Here is a 26,313-nt window from a genome sequence, read left to right as displayed (position 1 = left end):
GCTCAGTTCAAACTTATAGGTTGAGTATGAAAGTAAATTAAAAGCATAATTAAAATGGTTAATAGGTTCCAGAGATAAATATTTTTTAATTATGTTATATTTTTATACTGCCCTTTCCATACAGCCTGGGGGGGAGTAATTTGGATTTTTTTATATTCACTTGAGAGTTTTATTATGCTGCATTTAATTTACTCTCAGATTCTACCCATAAGTTTGAACTGATTACTTCCATTCCATGATATTGTATTTGAGGAAGTGTGTTCTGTGGAGTACTTTTGTAAATTACATTTTTAGCCTGCCTTCACAGAGCTCAACCTGATTTTTTACAATGTAAACAATCTAGAGTAAGGAATAAGTGAAACCCCATTTAGAGAACAATTTGATCCTAGATTCAGGTGGGTAGCTGTACTGGTCTGAAGCAACAGAACAAAATTTGAGTCTGGTGGCACCTTTAAGACCAACAAAATTTAATTCTGGGTATAAGCTTTCCTGTATTTGATCATTTCTTCAGATACATGGAAACAAGACTTCCTCAACCATTATATATAGGTACACAGAGGGTAGGGAGGTTGGTTTCCAAGGACTAATTAGAGTCAATATGCAGTATAGCTAAGATGTTGGTAAGACCTTTGAATAGCAGTAAATTAGCACTGAAATAATAAAATAGTTAAACAGATGTGAGAATGAAGTGTTGAGTCCATTGGGACCTTTAAAACTAACAATGTTTAATTCTAAGCAAGAACTAAGTTGTTTACCATGTGTAATGAGAAAATAACCTGATATCTCTGTTAAACCTTGGGGTTCCATTGTCCTAAGTGTTGTAAGAATTTGTAATTCAGCAATCTCCCATTCTAGTCTGTTTCTGAAATTCCTTTGCATTGGAACAGCTACTTTCAACCTCCTAGGGTGCTCAGTGGGGGACCTCAAAGTAGATTTTCCACAATCAGAATTGTACCATATTACAGAGATCAGTGCTCTTAGAGAAAATGTTTGTTTTGGAAGATGGCATTGGACCCCATCGTCTCCAGGACCCCCTACCAAATCACCAAGGATTTCCCAGCTCAGAGTTTGCTTTACAGGTAATGAAATGCTTTGGAAATTCCAGCACCTTGATTTAAACATAGTAGCAAATTAAAGTCCAGTAGCACCTTTAAGACCAACAAAGATTTATCCAAGGCGTGAGCTTTCGAGTGCCAGCACTCTTCCTCAGACTGTGCTTGCTCATGCACTGAATAAATCTTTGTTGGTCTTAAAGGTGCTACTGGACTCTGATTTTATTGTGCTACTTCAGACCAACATGGCTACCCATTTGAATCTATAGCAACAAATTGTAAGCCATAGAAACATAAGTCAGTTTTTCATAGTCTCTAGGTAAATGGAAGTCCTAGCATTCACTCTCTGTAGTTGCTCTAGGACTTTCATTTCTCTCAGAAATTGATTTCTCCTGGTGATCTGATCTTTATAGTTTGGAGATCAGTTTTGATTGCAGGAGAATGGCAAATACAATAAGAGTATAAAAATAAGGGAGTATTTAAATGTAGACGTTTATTGCCAGAATTGTGTTTAAAGAAAATGAATGTCAGTGTCTATTAAAGTTAAATCCATTTATCTGGATAAATAAAGTAAATATTGTTCAGGTATTTGTTTAAGGTTGCTGTAAAGATTGTAGAGTCTTAATTAAGTGATTAGATGGATCTGTAGTTGGCTAGGATAGTTCAGATCAGATTTATTAAAATACGGCTCCAACCCAGCTACAAAACTCCCACAACTTACAAAACCATAATGCAGCAAATCATCACAGTGTACTATAAAAACACTTACAAATCAAAATTTAAAACATTATAAAAACTATAAAAACTTGTTAAGATCACCTAGGGCAAATTTTCAGTAACACAGTTTTGTCATTCTTTGCATGCTATGGAACAGTATTTGGCTATTTGTTTGGTGACCTCAGTATTTCCCCCAGAGAGGAGGCTCTTAATTTTCCCTTGCTTAGGGTCACCAGGAATCCAGGGCTAAGATAGTTGGATCCTTTCCTGTCTTTGAAATAACCATTATTCTGTCAGTGTTTGAAGCTTGGGGGGGTCTCACACCATCTTGAATTTTATTGGAAATCCATTGAAGCCATAGGTTTTGTTCTCTTTCAGGATCTTAATGTTTAGTCAGTTGTGATGGGGTCTCCAGAATTCTGGGAGCAGCAACAAGGCATGGATCCTGGGTAGCACAGGAATAGGCATGTGTGTGGCAGCCTTGGTGACCCAAAGGGGGTCGCACCATCAGATAGGTTGAGAACCACTGTTCTATGATTCTAAGATAGTTTCCATGGCTTACAATTTGCTGCTATGTTTAACTCAAGGTGCTGTAATTTCTAAAGCATTTCATTACCTTTGTATCTGTGGGACCATCTCCACCCCATATGTGCCCTCAATGCAACTCCAGCCATCAGATTGGATTATTAGTAGTTTATCCACTCAAACCAATTAGACTACTATTATCTACTTGGCATTCTTGGTGGCAGCTTCTGTGTTACAGAACAGGTTTTCTGTGAGGGAAGTCCCAACCAAACATTTCAAAGACTCTGTAAATTAGAGATTTTCCACTGTACTTTTGATAGTTTGTGTGTGAAGGTTAGGTTACAGTCTGCTTCTTTTAAGATATGTTTCTGTTGCAGTAAGATTACAGTTGGTTTTAACTAATTTAAACAACTTATTTAAACACATTTACCCATTTAAATTGCAGCATCACCTTCATCAACTAGGTTAGATAATTGTCAGCAATACACATTTCATAACTGAGGCTGTAACTGCATATTTCCACCGCAAAGATTGCTAGACAAGTGGCTGCCTAATGATTCAAAACCTGGAGCATAGATTGCCACTACCATATAATGTCATGTGGTGGCAGCAGAGAACAGGAGGGACTTGAGCTAAACAGGGTTTCATCCATGAAGATGTGAATTGGTTCTTACAGCAAGGCTGCATGCTAACTGGAATTTCCTGCTGCAACTACTGAGTGAGTTCTGTCTGCTGTAAAAAAAACTTGTAAATGTGGGTCCTGCATGACTGTTCTGTGACCTTTATTACATCCATTTTTTGGCATCAGAAGGGCTTTGTAAGACAACTGTTGCTAAACAGTGACACACTTCTAAGACTATCACACTCAGTGGACTTAAGGCTGGATAATTTCAATCAATTATATTTAACTGTTCACTGAGTTAACCCATTTTCCAGTGTTGTTGGCATACTTAAATTTCTTTTGCCATGTTAATGTGGGTTCCTTTATTTTTGTCTCCTTATAGTTTGGCTGCATCCACGTGTTGTTGGAGATTGCAACTGTGCTATAGCAATAATTTACAACTGAATTGTCTAGAAAAATACAGTTGTAAATGCACTTTATATGATAGCGACATTTGAAAATAGTCCAGAAACTTCAGCTGGTAGTGACAATATTTAATTTTTAGACCGCCGTTCCTCAATTAGGTCTTACGGCAGTTTACAACATAACAGTTAAAACACAATAAACCCTCCCAAAATCCCTAAGTTACATCATACAACATACAAGCGGCAGTGGTCACAATTCTAATCCCAATTTCTCCTATGTTCAGCCTGGTAGGAAAGTAACATTCAATATTGTGCAAGGGCCATGGCTTAGTTGTAGACCATACGTTTGATGTGTTGAAACATCCCAAGGTCAGCTCACTGTTATCTCCAGCTGATATACAATGTATATATACAATATACAATACTGGTCTTAATGGAGCAGCAGTTTGATTCACTATTAAACAAAAGTGTGTATTCAGTATGGGTGACTGATTCAAATTATAGGGAACACAATTTATTTATATCTCTTCAGAATGGATGTCAGTCTGCTTCTGGGCATAATTCAAAATGCCAGTTATTATATTAAAAGGTCCTAATTGTCCTGGGATCAGGGTATGTAAAGTATTAGCTGTTGTGTATGGTTGTCTACCAGCTGAGGTCATCTTTGGAGCTCTGACTCCAGGTGCTCCTTCTTATTAAAGTGAGGTGGGGAGCCACAAGGGACAGTGCCTAATTCTGCCTAAGAGGATTGCAAACACCACTTAAGACTGCAAGTAGAGAATCATGGAGCGATGTTCCCTTATTTTAACCACACCCTGCAGCAAGAAACCCAGCACATCAACGAGACAAGGGATGGAATTTTCCCTTCTATTTTTGTTTTATATCTATAGAGAGGGTTAATGTGAAATTTCCTGTCTTTAGTCAGAATTATTGCAGTCCATTCACTCAGCATTCTGCCACCTTTTGCCTACATTTATGAATTGGCTCTTAGGTGCATTTTAAACCCATTCACTTTTTAATTTTAAGACTGTCAAATGTAAGTAATGCATGTCCCATGGATTTCAGTAGAGATTATTCCCAGGTAAAGTATGTATAGAACTAGCAGAAAAGCCCGGTGCATCCAGAAATGCACTAGGTGCTAGAACTGGGGAGGCCACCCTGACTGCACTGGGCTGGGAGGCAGCAGTAGCTCCAATGCAAAACCACCCCCACTCTTGAGGTTCTCCTCCTGGGCTTCCTTCCTTCCATCACAGGCCCTCCTCCCTGCAGCAGCCCCCTCCTGCAGCCCTGAGGTTGGTACAGACTCCCCCCCCCCAACTCGAGCTGGCTGCCTTCCCAGCCCATGCAGATGTCCAAGCATGTGGCTAACAGATAGATGCGAGCATGTGCAGGCAGACGGCCAGGTAGTGGCGAGGCCTTGCATTGCGGGGTACCTCCTCCTTTCCAGGCCCTCCCTGGCTCCCTGCAGTGCGCAGGGACCCCCTGCGGCTCTGAGGCCAGGGCTCGCTCCCCTCCTCATGGTGAGGTGACACCTTGGGTTGGAGCATTCCTGCACCCCCACCTGGAGGCCAGGGCTTGGACCCCCATCCCTCCCAGGCCCCAGTTTCTGCCTGGGCAACCACCCTCTCCCTGACAGTGTTCCCATACCCCCCCCTAGTTCGCTGGCTGTCTTACATGTCACTGTCAGCCCAATAGAACGGGCTGGCACTTCTTCCACGCTGAAGGTGTTGGAGGGGGATGTGGCCACAGCATGACAGCCTATATAACTGGCTGTTCATTGCACAGATGGCCAATCAGGTAGGCGATGAGTACCAACTCCTCCCATCACCCTAGTCTGCCTTTATTTATGTTACAGATTGCAGCTATGGACATACTTAAAACTTACTTATTACAGTGGAATCTGAGGCCACAATCCCTTTCTTGGAAGCAAGTCTTACAGAAAATGACAACACGATATTACTCAAACAAAGATTTTGGAGATGTATAAAAATGACATGTATGGAAATCCAATTATATAGAATTAATGATTCCAAAATTCCAAAAAAATAGCCATGTTATTCTAGTGCAGCAAAAAAAAAGAAAAAAAAGTGGCATTTAAAAAAAGGATTGGTTGCAGTATAAACCTCTATGGCGCAGAGCCCATTTCATTTGATGTATGAAGGATTGTCCTTTGTTGGCAGTGATATTTACAGAGGGGAAAACTGTAAAGAGGGGGCAAAAGGAAATGCAACAAACAGCAAATGTTTAGATGTATAGAAGAAATGCCCAAAGAATGTTCACAACAGCAGAAACAGGTGATTATACAATCTTCCAATAATTGCTATACTAATTTAACACCCATAGTAGGAGAGGTGTAACATAACAAAGATGGAAAGACTGTGTCAACATCTATTAGTGTTGTTGCTAAGACAGAAAGAAATCTAATATCTTCAAAACCAACAGAAGCTTTCCTCAGTTGGCAGATATAGCCACAGTAATTGAGGAAAAAATGCATACTTTGAAGTTAAAAGGCAATCACATGCCCCCCAACTGCAGCAAGGGTTTACGCGTGTAAGATTTAACGCTCTCTCCACTGCTGTTCTTCAAGGGAGATTCACAAAAAGACCCTACTCTAAAAGAATGCGTCCCGTAATTCTGGCTGCATTGAAACTATCCTACGTGTTTTTCTATTGCCTGTTCTACGCCATTAGCGGACAGCCTATCGACCCAGTTCTTTCTAAACAAGGACTTGATGATGAGACTAAGATCAGATTCCTGTTAGGAAACAAAAACTCTCGAGTGATAGAATCGGTTGCCCAGTTTGTACCGCTGTGAGTTCCCGAAACTGTAGAATGCTTTATAATGTTTTCTTTTTTTTCCCTTTTCGGCCACCTTTCTTCGCATGCCAATAACGGTCTTCAGATTCTGAATAAATGCACATAAATATTGCTGCGTATGCTTTCCTGCGTTGACTCCACCGAAAGCCTACGATGCCCGCTCACCAAATCCCTGCGGGATGAAATTCGAGGGGGCTTCTGTGGAGTCGTTTCCTTCCGCCAATCACAGCACAGCTCAGGAAACGTCCGCAGCCCAGTCGGCCTGCGGTGTCGCCGGAGAAAGCGCCGCCGCAGTTCTCGCATGCGCGTTGCAGGGGGGCGGGTTTGACTTACGGCCGCTGCTCCCCCCCTGCCCCCGTCTCTTCCGAGCGTGCGTTTTCCTGCGCGCGCCGGCTCTTTTTCCGCCTCCCCTTTAAGTGGGTTTTTTTTTTGTCCTCCGTCAGGTGGCGAGGCCTGAGAGGGGGGGTGGCAGACGACGGCGGCAGCGACGAGGGGGAGGCGGCGACTGAATTTGTTTCCCGGCGGCCGCGGAGGGGCTTGCGGGTGCCGAGCGCGAGAGGGGGCGGCAGCGGCAGTCGCGGCGGCATGTCCGGGGGCTGGGGCCGAGATATGATGGACTATGGCGGCGGCGGCGGCGGGGCCGGGATGTCCGGGGGCGGCCGGGGCGGGGGCGGCGGGGGCGACGGCCGCATCTACGTGGGCAACTTGCCGGCCGACGTGCGCGAGAAAGACTTGGAGGAGCTTTTCTACAAGTACGGCCGCATCCGGGACATCGAGCTCAAGAGCAAGCGCGGCCTGGTGCCCTTCGCCTTCGTGCGCTTCGAGGACCCGCGGTGGGTGAGAGGGAGGGAGGCCGGGCGGGCGGAGTCTCGCTTGGAGGCCCCCGGCGTGAAGCGGGAGGGACGTCTTCCTCGCCTGTCCAAGACCCTTCGTGGGTCTTGGGGCCGCCGCCTGCCTCCCTTTTTTTCCCGCCTTTTATGAGGCGAATCTCTCCCACCCTTCTGAGTGGAAACGTTGGGCCGAGTGGGAGCAACGGCTCTTTGGGTAGATCTACCCCCAAGCCCGGCACGTCAGGCAGGCAGGACTGGACCGGTTTCCGAAAGTCCCCCCGAGCCCCCTGCAAGTAGAAGACGAGGCAGAAAGGATGTGTGATGGGGAGTTTTCTCCCTGTTGTGCTAGATTTTTAAGAGCAGGGAATTGCATGTAGAATTTCTGGTCTGAAGTAAAACGTGTTAGGAGCCCTCTCTCCTGCACAGGTGAATTAGGCCTGATATTTACAAATAATTCTTAGGTTGTGTATATGGCTCTAGATTAGAATACTTCACCAGCGTTGCAGAGGATTCTCTTTACAACAGCCCTTTTAGAGTAGGCTAGTATATGACTCTTCAGTTTCCAGCTATAATGTATGGCTGCTTTGTAGTAAATCAGTACCTTGGTTTATCAAGGTCAGTATTGTCTGTACTGGCAGCAGATCTCCAGGGTTTCATCATCTGCTACCTGATCCTTAACTAGGAATGCCTGGGATTGAACCTGGAAACGTCTGTCTGCCAGGCAAGCAAAAGCTTTTACCATTGAGACATGACACTTCCTCATATCCTTGGAAGTTTCATAATACAGTCACCTTGTTAAAGCTAAGCAGATCTGGGGGTAGAAAATATCTGGATAGGAAGGCATCTTGGGACCCTCTCCCATTAGGTGTGCCACCTTGAGTTCCATGATGAGATAGCAAATGGCAACTGGTTGCCCATTGTAAAACAGAATGCTGGACTACTTCTTATAAAATAAAGGACTGAGGCTGATAGGACAGTAGCTTGCCTAAGTCTACTGGATAATAAAACAAAATCAGAGTCCAGTGGCACCTTTAAGACCAACAAAGATTTATTCAAGGCGTGAGCTTTCCAGTGCAAGCACTCTTCCTCAGACTATATCTCACATCTTGAATAAATCTTTGTTGGTCTTAAAGGAGCTACTGAATTCTCATTTTGTTTTATTGTGCTACTTCAGACCAACCAACCTGGCTACCTACTTGAATCTACTGATCTGGAGTAGCCATTACACTACACAAGCATTCAGATGTGTACATAGTATGGAAAATCACATTGTTGCCACTGAATCATTGACCAATTTGTGGTCATTCTTATAAACCATTAAATAGAGGGGAGTTCTAAAGGATCTATACCAAAAAATAAACATCCCCTCTTTGGTTATCTTCACTCCAAAAATAAGTGTTCTTGAGACTAGTTGTATAGATCTATTGTTTGGTATAGTAAACCAACAAATTCTTCAAAACACACTGCCTGTGCAGTTTATTTGAATATTTCTTAAATCTTTCTAAGAATATAGTCCACACCAACCTTTATTGTTTTTTTCTTCTCCCTACAAATTTGAAACATCACCCCTGCTAAATGGGTGGGTGGGAGCAATTGCATGACGCTTTTCCTTGCGCAACCTAAATTTAAACTCAGTTAATCTAAACCAGGAATATTTCCTTCCCACTCTGGATTGATCTTGAATGAGGATAGGCTAATGCCTTTTGTGAAGGTTTTTACCCCTTTATTTTGCAGTATTTTTGTAATGCCAGTATTCTTCACATATTTAGTACACTGCTGTATTTTAAACCTGAGTTTTAAAGAGACTCAGCTCCTAGACCATTCTAAAAAAGAAGTGATTGTTTTATGCTTTTCTTACATCATACCAAGAAGCTTTATCTCACCTGGAAACTCTGTTTACTTTGCTCTTGTTCTAACCCACAGTGACTTGGGGTGGGGGTGGGGGGCAGTGGCTATTGCCATCGTACCTCTGGCTGAAAAGAGCTTCTTGATGCCTGAAATGCCTAGTCATCATTGCTACATATTTGCAGTCATACTGAAAGACCTAATAGTCTGTGTACTGCCACTTGCCACAATACTGGCCTTTCTTCATTACTAAAGCTAGAGAATTTTGGAGTGGATGTGTATTTTTCTCAGAGAAGCATAAAATTCTTTGGACACAATCTCACAGGCATACTTGTTTTGCCTAGCACCTGTCTTATTTACCAAAAACCGACCCCTTGGAGAAATGTTATCAGTTTAATATCTAATTGAGTGGTCTTCAGGAGTGTAATAGTAAAAAAAAATGGAGTACATGGAGATACATTAAACAGATGCAGAACAGAGCCCATCTTCACTTAGTGTCCTTTAAATTTTAAGGTGGAAAGATTGCCACAAAGAAATTTTCAATCTCAGTGACTACTTGGTGAAATGGTAACATAAAGGATAATAACTTAACATGTTTCTAGTATTTTACCTAACCAGGATGTGATGAGCCATATTAAATGTAGGTGCCTTCATGAATCTACTTAGCCAGATGGAAGATTAGGTGAAAAGTCTTGTTTTGTCTCATCCACATCAGAATTGGTTGGGCAGAATAAATGTAAAAGACAGGTTCTGGAATGGGCCATCTGCTAATATTTTGCAGTTGGTACTCAAGGTATGACGTGAGTTCCCTTAGACAATCTTGGCCTAATAATAATTAAGAAGTTATAGCTTTGTTAGAACAAAATGCTCAAGTTTATTGAACTGGATTTTGTTTCTCCTACTTCTATAGCAAAGAACTGCCATTCATGCATGTATTCAATTCGCTTTAGAAATATGTGCCATTCTAATTCAATTTTATTACTGTTGGAATTTTTGGATAATATTCAATAATTTTCTTCTAGGTAATACTTAGTTCAACATCACTTTTACCCAGTCTCATCACACTATTGTCTGACTGCAGACCTGAAATTCTTAAGTTGAGGAGAGACTTGCAGCATGAGATATCCGTTTTGCATAGAAGCCCCAACCAGTAGACTGGTCTTGGCACAGTCACGTCAGAGTTAAAGAGTGATTTTTGTTTAAGAATGACCCACTGAAAATTACTGCTCCCCAACATTGAACACATATGCACCGTGGTAACCACCAATGAGTTTTCTTGGTGTGCCTTTGCTTTTTTGACAAAGCATCTCTTCCCCAAAAACAAAGAGTAGTCTTGATTTTTCTGTCTCACTGTAATAGAAGGTACTTCTGAAGAATCCAAGAAACATCTCTTATGTCTTATTCCATCATAGGAACTCTCTTGCAATCTCAAAAGATTTTGTAATTGGCAGTTATTTTGGGGAGGAGTTAGTTCTGTATCCTTAAAATTCCAAAAATGCCTACAGTCTGAACAAGACTGGAGACTCCCAGAACAGACTGCAGCTTATGCTCTGTTAAAAGGAATCTGTAATGTGTTTCTAGGTTGTCTTTTAAATAAAACTGCAGTTGCCAAAACAGCATTTGGAACACTGATGGATTTATAGATAAGAAAAATGACATACTGAATTATAGTTGCAAAGAATTAGTGTACAGATTTTTCTCAAAAGCAGAATTATCTCTTTAAGGTAGCCTGCTTTTGAGTCACTGGTACTATTTTTTCCTGGTAATTGTAGCAGCAATGCCTCAGGCTTTTAAAACTTTGCTAATCTGTTGACTGCCTTCTTAATTCTACCCTTCTTGATTCTACCCTAGAGAGCACAGCAAGTCAGCATGTTAATTGTTATTTGGAAAATATCAAGAAATTCAAGTGGTGTTTTGATGCATTGTTTCTTATTATGAAGCATTGCATCCTCAACTTCTTTTTGTTAATATTTCAGCCCTGACGATGAATAATATGTATAGCACATATCTTCATATTTTGTCCCTTGTTCAAATGTGAAAGTATTGTTGTCTCTTGCAAGATTCAAAGCTAAATGATGTTTCTGTGGATCTAAGTGGACCAGAGTATGAGATGTGCTATATTGGATCTTAGAAAGTAGTAATAAGGGTTGTCTTGAACACTGAAAATTTCCAGTTCTTTCAGATCTCTGTGTTAATGTTTGAGCTGCATTGATTCATTCCAGACACTATTTATCTGTACCACAGTATTCTCCCTTATGGGGACCCAAGTGATGTACAACATTATTCTGCCCTCCTCCTTTTTATCCTCTCAGTGGCCTGCCTGTGATGTAGGTGAAGCTGGGTGTGACTAGCTCAAGGATACCATGTGAACTTACATGATAGGATGGGAATTTAAACCTGAGTCTCCCAGATCATAGTCTGATGCTCTGATATTTGCATCATGCTGGCTTTCATGGAACATTTCTAATCACAGATCTGTATTTGTTTGCAGAGATGCAGAAGATGCAGTTTATGGGAGAAATGGTTATGATTATGGCCAGTGTCGTCTACGTGTTGAGTTTCCTAGACCTTCCAGAGGTCGGGGTGGAGGCTTTGGTGGGGGGCCTCGTGGGAGGAATGGCCCTCCTTCACGCCGTTCTGAATTTCGAGTCCTTGTTTCAGGTATGTTGCCTTGAGTACTTCATACTGACTAGGAACTTTCCTGATGCCACGTTTCACTTATATTGTGTTGGGGAGGAGTATTGCTGCCGTGATCGAAGGTTTCTTCTTTAATATGAAACCTTATGGCTGTAAAGGAGCTTTTTCAGAGGATCATACACCTTCCCAGTTTGATTCAAAAGCGGAAGTCTGTTTGCTTTTGGACTTCATCTTGGTGAACGAATGGTGAGCAAAAACATCTTCACCCAGTGGGCAGATGTGAATTCAATGGACATGGATGTAGGCAACTCTGTGGGTAGGTGAAGGGAAGGAAGTCAACCATGGGGACCATTCTTTTGGGGTTGAGAGCGAGAAGGAATAGATCCCAAAACTTCACATACGCTGACCATAGCATGTGATGCTTGAAGAATGAATCTCTTAAAAACATACAGACACGTGGCAAATGCTGAATCAGCCACATCCTGTTTGCATATCTGATGGGAGAAAATCAACATGAGTTGGCTCCCTTGACTCCCTTTTGGACTCTTGAGGGCAACCTGGACTTTGTGGAATAGGTGTCTGTTTAGTGAGTTAAGAGACACAGGCGGAGAAGGCCTTTTACTGGAGAAAAATGGAAGTATTTTGGAGATTTTGCAATGGCAATCAAAGCTCTGGAGAAAACGTCATCATTTCCTGACCAGACTTATGGAGTGGTACACTTAAAACAAACCTGCTCATAAAAAACATGCTTATTCTCATGTACCTAAAACACACACACTTAAACACACACCAGGGGGAAAAAAATCCCTTCCCCTTCCTGGTGTCCTTCTCTGCATGCTACTGTGACATCCTGGCTAGATGCTCACTGTGAGGAAACCACTGAAGTGCAGTCTCTTCAGCTTTGCAAGAAGACCCGACATCAAAATTGTGGAACCCCAGGTGTACATCTCCCACACAGAAGCCTGGGAGGGCAGGGAGGCTGTCTGGAAAATTGACTTTTGTCATACATGTGAGAAGTTGGATTGGCAGAGGGTAATATGAAAGATACTTGCAAACTGCCAGGAACTGCAGTGTACTAGTTTCTCTATGAAATGATATGGAACAGGGAAACCAGTTACTTTGCCTTAGTAATCATGCTGATAGTTTAACTCGGGTATCCTTTTCCACTGCCCAAGGATGAACTATTGGAATCTATGGACCCAAACTCATACTGTTAGAAGGGAACTACCATTCTTGGATGGGAATCTGATCCTGAGTAACTAAGTCATACATGGAGTACAGTCTGTACAGTCAGAGATAGGGGGTGATGTTAAGTTTACATTGGACCAATGGAGGATTCCTCTGAATGCCTGGCACTCTGACTCCTAGGGGACTATCCTCGGGGACCTTGCTGACTTGGAGGGCTCATCCACTCTGGAATGGAACTTAATTGCTGTTCTTTGGATCCTTCTGTTCTTATTGTAGCATTGGCCTTCTGGAATAAAAGGAAGTCTCTGGAAACAGTGGAGCCTGCGACATGCTGGAGGAAACCGGTCAAGGGCATGTAGCCATTCCTGGCATAGCCTAAACACCTAGTGACCTCTCTTTACACGGTGTCTTATGTTTTGTGTTCTCACTGCTCAGGGCTTCCTCCATCAGGCAGCTGGCAGGACCTGAAGGATCACATGCGTGAGGCTGGTGATGTATGTTATGCAGATGTACAGAAAGATGGAATGGGGGTGGTTGAGTTTCTTCGCAAGGAAGACATGGAATACGCACTGCGTAAACTGGATGACACCAAATTCCGGTCTCATGAGGTGGGTTCTTGCCTGTGGGTGAAGAGCATGTGCGTGTACCAGTCATGGAAGAACATGCATTAACCAGTCCTTTTGTGATGCTCTCAGGAGGCACCAGGGCCCAGTCTAGCAATTGTCTTGGAATTGATGGCCAATGGTAACCCTTATAGAATGTTAGGAGACCAGCTTAAGAGTTGTCAAGGCTGTGTGAAACCGACCCCATGCTGGCTTGGTGGAAGCCCTGACAATCAAGATGGTTTTGTCGTTTCATTCTTAAGTTACATGGAAAACGAACATTTGGAGTTCTTGCCTCTAACTTCTTCAGGGTGGGTCAAGTTGACTTACTTTGCCACTCTTTGACAGCCAGTGGCTGACCAGATTGCTACTGGCTCTTTGGGTAAACTTAGCTCATCTTGCTTTGATAGCTGGAGGTTGTATCGGCAAACTGCAGTGCTGTCCCCCAAACAGCAGCAAAATTTCCCCCACCTGTGCATGGAACCTCTTCCTGTAGTGGTGTCATACCTCTGCCACGACCAAGTTTTTTTTTCCAGTGTTGAGGGCAGTGTTCACTTTACTTGAACCACCTTCATCCAATGGCTGGCCTGATCTGCTGCAACCACTCCTACCACAGCTGGAGGCTGCTTTCTGTGGATTTCCCCCTCCAGAACTTGAGCTGCTGAGACACAGTTCAATTATGAGTTCACCGAGACCTCTCCTAACTATGCCAATGGATTTCATTAGTTTACGCCTTGTTCCCTCTGATGGTTATAAAATGGAAACCCACTGAGATCTTCGCCTTTGATAATTATGTTGAGACATTTTCCTAATACCTGCACAATGCTAGAAGTTGTATAACATGCCTTTCTTCTGTAGACCTCAAGGGCAAGACCACAGCTGACTCTAGGAGGCAGTAGAGGAATTTGTACTGCCTCTTCTGTGATAATTCTTCCAGTCTTGAGCCACTTTGTACATTGGTTTCTAATCTTCATTTCTTGCATCATTCATTCATAACATTGACCACAGGATTGTTATGCAAACGTTTGGGTTTTCTTTTGTTTTAAATTCCAGGGTGAAACATCCTATATCAGAGTCTGTCCTGAAAGAAGCATCAGCTATGGCTACTCGCGCTCCCGTTCTGGTTCAAGGAGTCGCGATTCTCCATACCAAAGCAGGGGATCACCACGCTACTCCTCTCCCTTCGGGCCATTCTGATTCACCCATCAGGGACTTTTAAAATGTGAACTGAGCTCTTTATTTCTGCTCAGAGTTTACATTCCAAAACGGATGGATATAGTCTTTCGTAGGAAGCCTTTTTTTTTTCCTTTCTATTCAACAATCTTTTTTTATGACTTACAGTTTTTACTAGGGAAGTGTTGGTAATGAAATGCTATAAACCGTTGCCACTTAAGACTTTTTGTTTGGAAAATGTAAATTGTTTTGTTTCTTCTAAGTGAGGAAAAATGAGCTTGAGACTCAGCTTGTATTGGTATGTCCACAGGATGGTGCTGTAAAGCAGTGGAGCAACCTGTATGGCTCAGCCTGTTGTGGTGTTTTGAAATATACTTACATGTTTCTGTAACTCACAAGTGGGTATTTGTCTTTTTGTGCAGTGAGGATGTTGGAATGTACTGAAGCGCAGTTGTGCTTGAAGTTTAAATATCTTTCTACTGTTTATTTAAAGAAACACCCTAGTTTTTGCCCACTGTTAAAACATCAAATATATTATATTACTCTAAGCCAAATGCATAGGCTTTTACAGAAGGCAGTGTAGTCCCACAAACAATGCTCAGGATGGGAGCCGAAGCAGGTGTCTCTTTGGGTGAAGACGTGGCAAGCCGGGGTGTTTTGTGCTCCTTTTCACTTGTAAATCCAAATACATGTGATGGAGATACTCCACAGCTAGTATGACATGGAGAATAGTATCAGACTACAATCCGGAAGACGTTTAAATTCCCATTCAGCTGTTTTACTTGGTGACCCTGTACTTACCACATAATAATCTTAGCCAACCTCAATTTACTTAGTGCTTTATAGTTTGTTGGTAGTGGGTGCTTGCCCCATTGATGGAAACCTAAACTAAGGGGAGGTTCCCCTGGTTTAAAGTATTATCACACACACATAAGCACACTTTGTAAGTCAGCCTGCAAGCATAACGAAAATGTTCCCAGTTAGCAAGTAAGTGCTGCCATCAGAGAACACTTTTTTTAAAGGTTGAACCTTGGATCAGATATTGGTCCTCTGTCAAACTTTCAACAAGCAGACTTGCTGCTAAGTGAAATGTCTTTATTAAAGAAATAGCAAACAGATCACACAGGGCTTTCTTGCTAGAGCTAAAGGACAAGCTTACAAGCATAACTTTTGTGTTTTCCCTGGGAACCCTCCACCAATTTGAAAACTAATCAAAATGCCAGGCATGAAAGCTTCCAATCAAGGTTTCCCATGTGAAGTGCACACTGGAGCCTAGACACCACAAAGCATTCCTAAACTACATATACAAGGTCACAGCAATCAAAACCACTCTGCCTCCCCTTCTGGTCTGTGGAAAAATACTGGGCAATGAAAGCATACTAACATGTCAAGATAGGGAAGGCACCATGGGAACAGGGTCTTGACAAGATTAAGCTCTGCAAAAAAAGATAGTGTTATACTCAGATAACTAGATGTCCAGTTCTTTGGCTGGCTTTAGCTGGCTGTAAACTGACCATGTCCCTTTGGAGGTCTACTTTGTGATGTCACAGTACTTTGAAGGCATATGTTAATCCTGAACCATGGCACATAAAGTTGGGATTAGGTCCCATTTACCTTCAAGTGTCAGTAGGTTTTGGCTGATGTGCAATTCCACGTGGAGAATATTTAACTACATCTGAGCTTGGTGGTGAGGCCTGTAGGTCTTTCCGGTGAAACAGGCATTTTTTCTCCTTTCCAACTCAGCCCTTTGTGAGCTGGATCCTGTCGATGCATGGCACCCCTGCTTTAATTTATTGGGGCTGGGAATTGTAGGAGAATGCAGCCTGACTGTTGAGAAGTTAGACTGGTAAGAGAAAGAAGGGAGGGAAGGAGCAGCATGTCTGGTCATCACAAACTGGTGTTGGAAACAGGAGGAGAGGCATACAGTAGAACCATTTGCCAGGGAGAATGGGAAACAGATTTCTGGGCCTTGTTAATTGAGGTGCTGTGATATAGGCTATTAAAGCTGTAGGCTTAAACACCTTGTGTAAAGCACTACTGATGAACGCCTATGTCAGCTTGCATAGGATCAAGCTGTATGTGTTCTTATATTCAAACAATACAATCAAAATTCCACATTTGTAAAGTGCTAGAGGTGATTCCCAACCTGGGGTTCAGGACCCCTTTGAGGGTCAAACAACCCTTTCACAGGGGTCGTGGCAGGGCGAGCAGTTTGGCCGGGGAGGGGGGAACTGCCACTGTTGCCAATTCTGCAGGCGCCCGTGCTTAGCCGCCAAGCTGTGCCTCCAGTGCAGTCTCCTGCCAGGCGCTCCAGGTGGCGGCTCGGCAGGACGAAGCAGAACTGCACTAAGAAACCCCGGGAAAAAAATAATATACAATCATAAGCAATGGATTTTCACACCATTGATCAGTTTTGGTTTAATTTCTGTGAAGGAATGCTTGCATAATTTTATGGTTGGGGGGTCACCACAACATGAGGAACTGTATTAAAGGGTTGTGGTATTAGGAAAGTTGAGAACCACTGTGCTAGAGTGATTCTTAAAAAACAGATTTAGTGTTGAGCCAACATTTAACATTCTGGTTTGTTCTCATTCCTTTTGTAAAGTTCTGTGGAATAATGAAGTAGCACATTCTCCTGGAGTGCCCACTATGACACCCATGTGCTTTTGAAAAGTGGGTAAGGCCAGAGGGGCTTTGGTTCTGCAGGCCACGACTTGCAGAGCTTTAAAAGTCTAGGTTTGGCAGCAGGTGCCATCACAGCATAAAGATCATTACTGTGTGATTGAAGGCAAGTTGTATTTAAGAAAATATTTTAAATAGCATTGTTTTAAACAGATCTTCTGCCTAAAACGTTGAAGAGTTACTACAGAAGTTACGTATCACCAAATCCCTGGCATACTGCAACTGGATCTACCTTCTGTAGCAGCCATTTTTTGATTGTGTACAGCCCCTTGTGGCAGAACTCCAAAGCTACACAGCCTCAAAAATGTCAGGGATCTGTGATGTTGTGTAATGCTTCCATTCCAAGGGTCTGATGCATTTTCCAAGCAAGGAGATTCTTTATCTGCTAAAGAACATTCATATTTAAGAAATCTGCCACTATCTTTTACCAACAGTCCAGGATACTTCTCAAAATACTTTATTACAGTGGGCAACAACATGTGCTTAGTATATCTTGCACTCCATCTGTTTACACACTTAATAGAGGGGAAAATACTGTATATTTTAAAACGAGCATACCTCATATAAAACACTTGTGGACCAACACCACTGAGGACTATATGTATTCTTTTCACTTAAAGAACTAAACTGTTCCAATGTATGTTTTGGTGTGTGTGTGGGGGGTGTATTGCACCCCTTTTCTGTTATTGACTGACAATGCTGGACATTTTTTACTCCATTCTGACGTACATTGAAAGCTGCTGCTCTCATTTCCCCCCCATCTACTTAGCAGTAAATGTAATAGTGAATTAAGTGCATTTACAATTGTTTCAACGTTTTGTGTGCATGTCACCCCAATGTGATCCCTTTTTTCTGCATCATTCCCTTGATTTTTGAGGGTTTTTAAAATGCTTTTGGCCACAATCCAACACAGACTTAGACACACACTCAACCTAATGGAAATTGATAAGCTTGTTTTAGTGGGTGTTGCATTACTGCTTCGATTGGGAGCTGTAAATATACATGGGATGTTCAGAAATTGCAAGAGTTAATAATACTCAGACAAGGCAGTCTTGTCATCCATTCACAGAAGGCTGTGTAGGAGGATTTGAAAGATTTAATCCTGGATGCAACTGCATGAATTCCAGAGTCTAAAAAGTCAGTGGTAGCATGTCTGTGGAGGACTTTTTCTTGTGCAGGAAAGCGTCTCTGTCTTCTAACTTTGGTAATGGGATGTTACCTAATTAAAACAATAAAATTGAATTAAGTATAAGTTATAAACAGCTCTAACAATTCTTTTCAGCAAACAATGATAATTGGTTCATGTAACTTGTAGCATGTCCTACTAATGCCCTTATTACTAAAAGGGTAAGTAAACTATTGCCTCCAAGACTTTGCCAGAGATGGCACAAAGATCTATGGGTTTCTTGCAAATTCTACCATGGCTCATCATTGGATGCATATTGTTGATTCACTGCAGGAAAGCAGAATTCTGCTCCTGGAAGATGTTGGTGTTTGGGGGTTTTAAGGTCAACTTCTATTTTTGTAAAGCAGAGTGGACAAATGATACGAACTCTACTTGCACCAGTTTTATCTCCTGAACTAAGAGGAAATATATAGCAACAGATGAGAAGTCTTTAGCAAGGGGTCATAAGTGCCAACCGTCTTCCAGGAAATTTAATTGCATGCACGGCACAAAAGGTTACCTGGTGGAGCTATGAAATACTCTTCCATTGTCTGATTAGCATTCTTCAGTAGCTCCTCTGCCAAATTGCCTTCTGTGACATTATCTTCCCTGAGATACAAACACCTGAGGGAGTATAAATTGGGATTGTTGTGATATGAAATCCAAAGTAAAGACTCATAGCAGCTAGCCAGAGGTATAGATTAGGACAGGGGTAGTCAACCTGTGGTCCTCCAGATGTCCATGCACTACAGTTCCCATGTATTTTGGAATACTCATGGGAATTGTAGTCCATGAATATCTGGAGGACCACAGGTTGATTACCCCTGGATTAGGACACATCCCTGACCACAGAAGGCCAGAAAGACTTAAATGAGCTGTTACTACAGTCTTGCTTTTTGTAGTGATGCCATATATAGTCAAGCCCTTATTCCTGTCTTCAGAGGCACCAAACGTGTGACACATGGCACCAAACCACCATTTCCTTCTCTGTTCTGAGCTGTCTCTATGCTTGAGATGGCATTTTGACTATTTGTGACAGCAAAGATCATTGGTTCATTCTACAAACTGCACAGATCAAGATCTATCCCATCCTCAATAATAGTCAATAGGATGCCTTCAGGAAGTCCACAAGCAGCATAAGAAAATGGTGGCATTCCTATTTATCTCCAGTATGCCTTCCATTGCTGATCAACTCCAACACAGCTTCTATTTTTTTACTATAGTTAAAAGAACTTGAGTGTGTCTAGGCCCCAAACTGCTTTAATTCCAGGGAAGGTCTCTGGTTCAGTAATACAGTATCTGCTTGCCATGGCTTGCCCATCAACTAAAAGGACAAGGAGATGCAAATGACCTTTGCCTGATAACCTGGAGAAAAAAGGGAATCGCAAGGCAAAGTAATATAATCCTCTCTGTATTATTAGTAAAAATCCAAACAAAGAGTCATTCATAAAGAGTCAACCAAAACGGGATCCTAGGTTAAATAACCCGCTTTCTGTCTATCTTCATCACTGGTTGCTCTTCCAATGTAGTTCGGTTCTAATTATAGTAATATTCATCACACTGGCATTTTTATTAATAATACAGAGAGGATTACTACATTACTTTGCCTTGTGATTCCCTCCCCCCCCCCTCCCGAGTTCATATTGAGGAATCCAGGGTTCTGTAAAAGGTAAAGGTATCCCCTGTGCAAGCACTGGGTCATGTCTGACCCTTGGGGTGACTCCCTCTAGCGTTTTCATGGGGTGGTTTGCCAGTGCCTTCCCCAGTCATTGCCGTTTACCCCCCCCCCCAGCAAGTTGGATACTCATTTTACCGACCTCGGAAGGATGGAAAGCTGAGTCAACCTTGAGCCGGCTGCTGGGATCGAACTCCCAGCCTCATAGTCCGAGCTTCAGACAGCATTTCTGCTGCCTTACCACCCTGCGCCACAAGAGGCTCTCCAGGGTTCTGTATTTGATTGAAAACCTGGAGAGCCACTGCCAGCCTGAATAGACAGCACTGACCTTAAGGTACCAATGGCCTCATTCAATACAAGGCAAGTTTTGCCCAGAAGAGTTATTTTCTAAGAGTACATTTTAAGAACTTGAGTGTGTCCGAAGTATATATGCTTGCGATGCAGTAACTTACATTAGCAAAAGTGTAGGCTGTGGGTAACAATTCCAATTGTACAAGGATTGTTAGCAAGAAGAATTTACAGAGCCATCAAATCAAGAATTGGCTTTACAACCCAATGTGTAAAATGTGTATAGAAGTCACATAGTAGCCTGCTAATTTCGGAACCAGATTATATTCCACAGAACAACGCCAAATTTAAATACCTATATATAAGAAACAAATTACATAATTGTAGAAATCATTATGTAAGTCTAAGAGTTGCTGATTACCTATCTTCCAGGACTGAATCCATTGGTTCTATACCATCTGTGTTAACAGAATGAAGCTGATCAGCAAATTCAATTGCTTTCTCCAAACGCTCCACACCCTCCTGGTTGCGGAAATCGACAAGTGCAAGACGCTCCAGATGGTCCAGCAACTCCAAAGTTACTTTTTTCTTCAAACACAGAGGAAGTCACATATTTTGGTTGTATGGAGAAACATTCCAACCCTGACAAGATCATAATTGTTTGTCTGAAGCCCCTCAAAAGTTAAGTGCCAGGTGTGTGTGTGTGGTTCAGTAGTGCTCTACATTCAGAAGGTCCCCAGTAATTTCACTTAAAGGATCTTAAGTGTTTATTTGGACTCTACTCCTTTTTTTTTTCATCACTTCAAGTATGCATGTTTAGGTTTGGAGTGCTGCTAACCTAAATTGACTAAGATCAGCTGGTTTACTTCCTAAACATGAGAAAAACCAGGGCAGACCTCCCAGCCACCACCCCGCTCAAATATTCTGACAGATGTCACAGGCACCAATGCTCAGTAACTATGATAGTGTCATATCCCAAGTCAAAGAGATCTTTGATAATGAGCAGAGTGGCTGATAACACATGCTGCCCTCGGCTGAATTCCCCCTCAGCCACAAACTCAGCAGCATGATCATAAGCATGTTTATTCCGCTATACATTAAGGTTTATCTACAATGTATAATAATTCTAGACATTAAGTAGAGTCTGATTCTTGGTGATCCTATGGCACAGCTGCCGCCACGATTTCCAATCTTGCACCGCATCTTTTAGCTGTGTAACATTCTAACCACCGCGTTCTTTGTTGGCCTGTTTTCCTTATTCCAGCTCTCAAAACGATCTGCTATAAACATACAGCTCTAAATACTGGCCTGCATTACAAGGAACGCAAGCATTACTGAAATAAAAATGGGCATGATAAGCCGCTGGGAAAAGAGCACTTTGTACATGCTCAAAGGAACTAGCCTTTCCCTTGGCGGCGAAAGATTCGCCCCAAGGACTTGACGCTCTTCTCACCGGGCCGCGTCCATCCTGCGGAGGTGACGGAACAGAAGAGAGCCCCGCAGCGTGGCCGCTCCAAGAGCAGAGAGCCGCGCGGGCCAAACGGCCGACCCGCAACGCCCACATCGCGCGCCTCCGCCCGGCTCCTCGAAGTTGCCCCCACTTCCGGTTCCTGGGCGGAAGTACGTCTCTCATGCGCGCCGCGACTCTTTCCGGCCGCCTTTAGCTGGGGGTCCTCCTTGGGCCGTGGCCGCCATGAACAGTGTCGGGGAGGCCTGCACAGAGCTGAAGCGGGACTACGACCAGTGCTTCAACCGCTGGTTCGCGGAGAAGTTCCTGAAGGGGGAAAGCGCGGGCGACCCTTGCGCCCAGCTCTTCAAGCGCTACCAGCTCTGCGTCCAGGCAAGAGGAGGCCCGGGCACGCGCGGGGGCTGGAGCCGTGGGTCCGGGCGCCTCCGAGCGTCATCGCCGTGGGCGGCCCGGACTCGGTTTAAGTGGCGGAGATGGGGGAACAGTCGACTCCGGCAGGAGTATGTCAGGAAGCAGGGGCGGAAAGGGCGTCAGAGGGAAAGACAATTCCTGGACGCAGAAGGATGTAGGAAACGAATGAATGTGATTTTAGGGTCGCTACGGAAGGAGTTCACTTTCTTGCTGCATCAACCGCCTTAAGACTTCTACATTCCTGCCCTAGTTACTTGTATTTGCATGGATTTCTTTGAAGCATGCATTTAAGGTGATGTGAATTTCTAGCTTGTCTGGAAAGCACACCCATTTGAAGGACAATGCAGTTATTTCTAAGTCCAGTTTCTGAAGATGTTAGATGCGGGTTGGAAATTTCTGTTGCAAACAATCTGCAATTATGCAAGCCATCCTAATTCTTAATAGAATTTAATGTCCCGTATCGTCAGTACTATTAAAATGTACTTGCTTTTCCTTTTCATAGAAAGCTATCAAGGAAAAGGACATACCCATTGAAGGGTTGGAATTCATGGGCCCCAGCAAAGGAAAATCTGAAAACTCATCCTGACCTTGATGGAATACAAGAGAAGGCCTTTGAATTTTGAATCACAGTGGCACGAGGACAAGTTGGCTGCTATCTGAAATACAAGGACTTTTCTCCATTGCATTTTCTGCCTCGTAAATGAAGCTTTGTATTTAATGAATTAAGGGTGGGTGTTACCATTGGGGAGAGAATGAGTAGGAGGAATCAATTTCAGTTTATATGGAGTTACTGATCAGCCTTCCTCCCCCTCTCCCCATGTAGACCAGTTTAAGCTGCAATTATAGATATAATGCAGTGTTGTAGCCTTGTTTTCTGAAACTCCTCTCTCAAATGGTGCCATTTCCGGAAGTGCTTTCAGTACTGGTTATCTAAAGGATGGAAAATATAGCACTTGAGCAGTGTTGTGGAGAAATGATACTTCTCTCTGAAGAATGTAGCCTCATACTATTGCTTTAAAAAAAAAAAACAAAGCCCTGTGTGCTTATAAAAAGACCCAAATTCTTTCTAACCCTCTGCCCAGCTATAGGGAAGATTCAGGGATATAGTGCTTTCTTTTGGCAAGGGGAAGTAAGACATAACCTATCTAGAACTTGCTTTTTGCTTCTGTTTAGTAAAAGTAAAAGAGAAGCAGCTGCATAATTTTGTTCAGTAGGCTGCAAATACTTCTTCTTGAATGGGAAACTCCTCTTGTCTCCTGCATTTTGTTAGGCAAAACAGACCATTTTGTGGGCTCCAGGTTTAGAAGGTAAGAAATCTGTACAAAGTGTGTGGTTGAAATGCAATTCTTCTTTGTCCCTCAGAGTATTAGACAGCATCAATTCATGTTACATGAGCTCCCTAGATGTTTTGCTGAAACAACTAAGAAAATTTAGAATAAATACTGTGAAGTAGAAAGTTCATACAAGCAGCTGCCTTGGCGCATATATATAAAATTTATATAAAGCTCACTACATTAGTGAAAATGTATTGAATTTTTAGTCAAGACATTAAAGCAGCTGGTTTAGAACTACTAAGAAATACACAGAGCTCTGCCTCTCCTCCATGGCTTCCCTTTAAATTATCATATGAAGTTCCATACTAGTCTGGGGCAGCCAGAACAACCTTAAACACTAACAGTTATAAAAGTCAACACTTCCCAGAGTCCAAGAGACTGTATCAGAAGCATTATATTCACTTGCTAGAAATTCAAACCTTTGATTTAAAGTAGGATATGGAAGAATGATTTATTGGCCTCATTTTGTAATTACATCTCACTGTGGTATAGTGTTTAAAGAACAGTAGAATTCAATTTGGAGGACCAGGTTTGATTCCTCATTCCTCTACATGCAGCCAGATTGATGACCCTGAGCTAGTCAGTTCTCTTGAAGCTGTTCTGATAGCAGTTCTGTCAGAGCTCTCTCAGCCCCACCTACCTCACAGGGTGTCTGTTGGGGAGAGGAAGGGAAAGATGTTTGTAAGTCTTTGGAATTCCTTCAAGTAGTGAAAAGTGGGGTATAAAAAACAGCTCTCTTATACCTTTGTGTAAGTGGCATGTATATGCAAACACCCGGCTAGCTTTGTACCACAGTTATAGGCTTAAAGCCCTTATTTCAGCTGCAGAAACGCTGCTATTATGGAATATAATAATATCAAGTGCAACCCTAGTTAATACATCTTCACAGCTTATTTTGCAGAGTACCAAAATAAATTATTTTCCCGTAGTATGTGTTTCCTGTCAACTTCCACCAAGCCAACAGCAAGGTCACTTCCTAGTTATGGTGCTCTGAAAATATCCTGCTTGCTTTCATCTTGTATAAAGAACACATGCACAGACGGTGAAGAGTTGCTGCTTTAGAGTTTAAGGAATTCTCTGCAGCAGTGGTAGTCAACCTGTGGTCCTCCAGATGTTCATGGACTACAATTCCCATGAGCCCCTGTCAGCATTTGCAAATGCTGGCAGGGGCTCATGGGACTTGTAGTCCATGAACATCTGGAGGACCACAGGTTGACTACTCCTGCTCTTCAGCACTAGGGACAAAGTTCCAATTCATTCCATCTCTTTGCACACTTGACCAATGTAGGGATTATCTAGCGATACTTATAGAGGGGGGGATTTAAATTCAGGCTGTAATCCCAGGCTCTGGAGAAGTTTCATTTATAGTACATCTACCTTCCAAGTAAGCATAAATACAATCGGGCTGCTTGTGGGCATAATGTTCTTGGAACAGAGAGTGCCTTATATTAACATGACTGAACAGCTGTATTTATTCTGCTCTATGCAATGATGGAAATTCAATTAGGATAATAAAATTGGATTCTATAGTGGCTTGAAGACGTCAGTTATGGTTTTGGTACTGATTTAATGTGCTGCACAGCCAAAGCTCTTTTGAGAGAAAAGGCAGGTATATATGTTTCTGTCTCGATAGAAACTCCAGTAATTAATCAGTCTGTTGGTCCCGGTGTGGTTCTTCTCTGAGCCAACAGCTTGTCTCTCAAAGATTTTTACTAGGAAGAAACACTTGCTGACTGAGTACTAGTTACTAGAACTGTAGCACCAAAGCAAGAACAGAGGTCAAGTGGGCCACCAACCATTTCTGCACCAGCCATAACACCTCAGTCTTCCTTTGTGTTTGATTCTTTGTGATGCTCAAGCAGGATACAAGCACACCATAAGAAACCTTTGTGCTTTCTTGTAAGACAATTGTGCTTTGTTGTCATTTAAACAGAAGCCAAGAATTTGAGTGTATAGGTCCCCACAGAAATCTGATAACATCTTGGCTGAAGTCTCCGTCATTCTGTCTACTAGATCAATCCAGAGGCAGTTGGGGCAGGGGGAGTACTGAATCACTCCACTGAGTTATAATCATACAAGGGTATTTAAAGCACTTCAGACTTTGAAATACCTTTTGAGCAAACCTCACAGCATAACTTTCTCACCGACTGCAGTGCTGGGTCCAGGATAAGAAGACCCTCTGGAACAATGCTGGGTAAGGTATGGTAAGGAATATCGGCAATCAAAGCCTTCCCACCAGCAGTGCATAGCTCTTGAGACACAAGACAGTCAATGAATGGTTGCTTTGGCTGTATTACTGTAAGACCCTTTTGAGTTATGCATCCCTCTTTACAGAAAGATGGCCGTTGTCTTGAAAGAGCTCATATCAGGAAGATTCAGATGTCAGTGTTCACAGGAAGCTTTGGGGGCTTTGCAGCTCTCATTTTCCTTTCTATTTTTGACCACTGCCACATCAGTTAGAAATGACTGAAGTTGGACAGTCTGACCTTGAGTAATGAACTACTGAAGTCAAATAGCATGCCTAAACTTGCTGGCCCAAAAAGGGAGCTATATCTGGCAAGGTGCTTAAAGTTGCAAAGATAATCTTGGATCCATACATTTTGATAAACCCAGCATGCAGTGGCTGTCAATCACAATGCAGTGTCTCTTCAAAAATGTAAGCCTACACAGACCTGGTGAAATGGTTTACCTTTGTAGAATACTAATAGCCTCCATTTCTCCCCCAAAAGTGATTCTAGACAACTTGCAATAATGCTCCCTTATAATAGGTTTTACCCAGACCATGGTTTTCCTTCTCTCTGGTGCATCATTTCTTTCTACACTAAAGGCTAGTCAGCTTGAAGAGAAAAAAAACTCAATTCAGAACTAAATAGCATAAA

General features: G+C 42.6%; 3 protein-coding genes across 3 annotated transcripts; 2 read left to right on the top strand and 1 right to left on the bottom strand.

The window, feature by feature from the left end:
• The first annotated feature begins 6,474 nt into the window (after positions 1-6,474).
• SRSF9 (serine and arginine rich splicing factor 9) lies at positions 6,475-14,809 on the top strand. Its single transcript, XM_077308609.1, has 4 exons — positions 6,475-6,969; positions 11,303-11,472; positions 13,072-13,244; positions 14,292-14,809. Exons 1-4 carry the CDS (start codon positions 6,722-6,724, stop codon positions 14,433-14,435), a joined length of 735 nt encoding a protein of 244 aa, XP_077164724.1. The 5' UTR covers positions 6,475-6,721; the 3' UTR covers positions 14,436-14,809.
• A 2,725-nt stretch (positions 14,810-17,534) lies between these two features.
• GATC (glutamyl-tRNA amidotransferase subunit C) lies at positions 17,535-21,822 on the bottom strand. Its single transcript, XM_077308610.1, has 4 exons — positions 21,675-21,822; positions 20,643-20,809; positions 18,779-18,882; positions 17,535-18,312 (listed from the first exon to the last, which is right to left on the bottom strand). The coding sequence occupies exons 1-4, from the start codon at positions 21,783-21,785 to the stop codon at positions 18,224-18,226; spliced, it is 471 nt and encodes a 156-aa protein (XP_077164725.1). The 5' UTR covers positions 21,786-21,822; the 3' UTR covers positions 17,535-18,223.
• TRIAP1 (TP53 regulated inhibitor of apoptosis 1) lies at positions 21,780-24,968 on the top strand. Its single transcript, XM_077308614.1, has 2 exons — positions 21,780-22,061; positions 22,603-24,968. The coding sequence occupies exons 1-2, from the start codon at positions 21,915-21,917 to the stop codon at positions 22,684-22,686; spliced, it is 231 nt and encodes a 76-aa protein (XP_077164729.1). The 5' UTR covers positions 21,780-21,914; the 3' UTR covers positions 22,687-24,968.
• The last annotated feature ends 1,345 nt before the right edge of the window (positions 24,969-26,313 follow it).

This window comes from Paroedura picta, chromosome 13, assembly GCF_049243985.1.
Source record: "Paroedura picta isolate Pp20150507F chromosome 13, Ppicta_v3.0, whole genome shotgun sequence".
In the NCBI taxonomy this organism is placed as follows: Eukaryota; Metazoa; Chordata; class Lepidosauria; order Squamata; family Gekkonidae; genus Paroedura; species Paroedura picta.
This window is presented reverse-complemented; position numbering and strand designations above follow the sequence as displayed.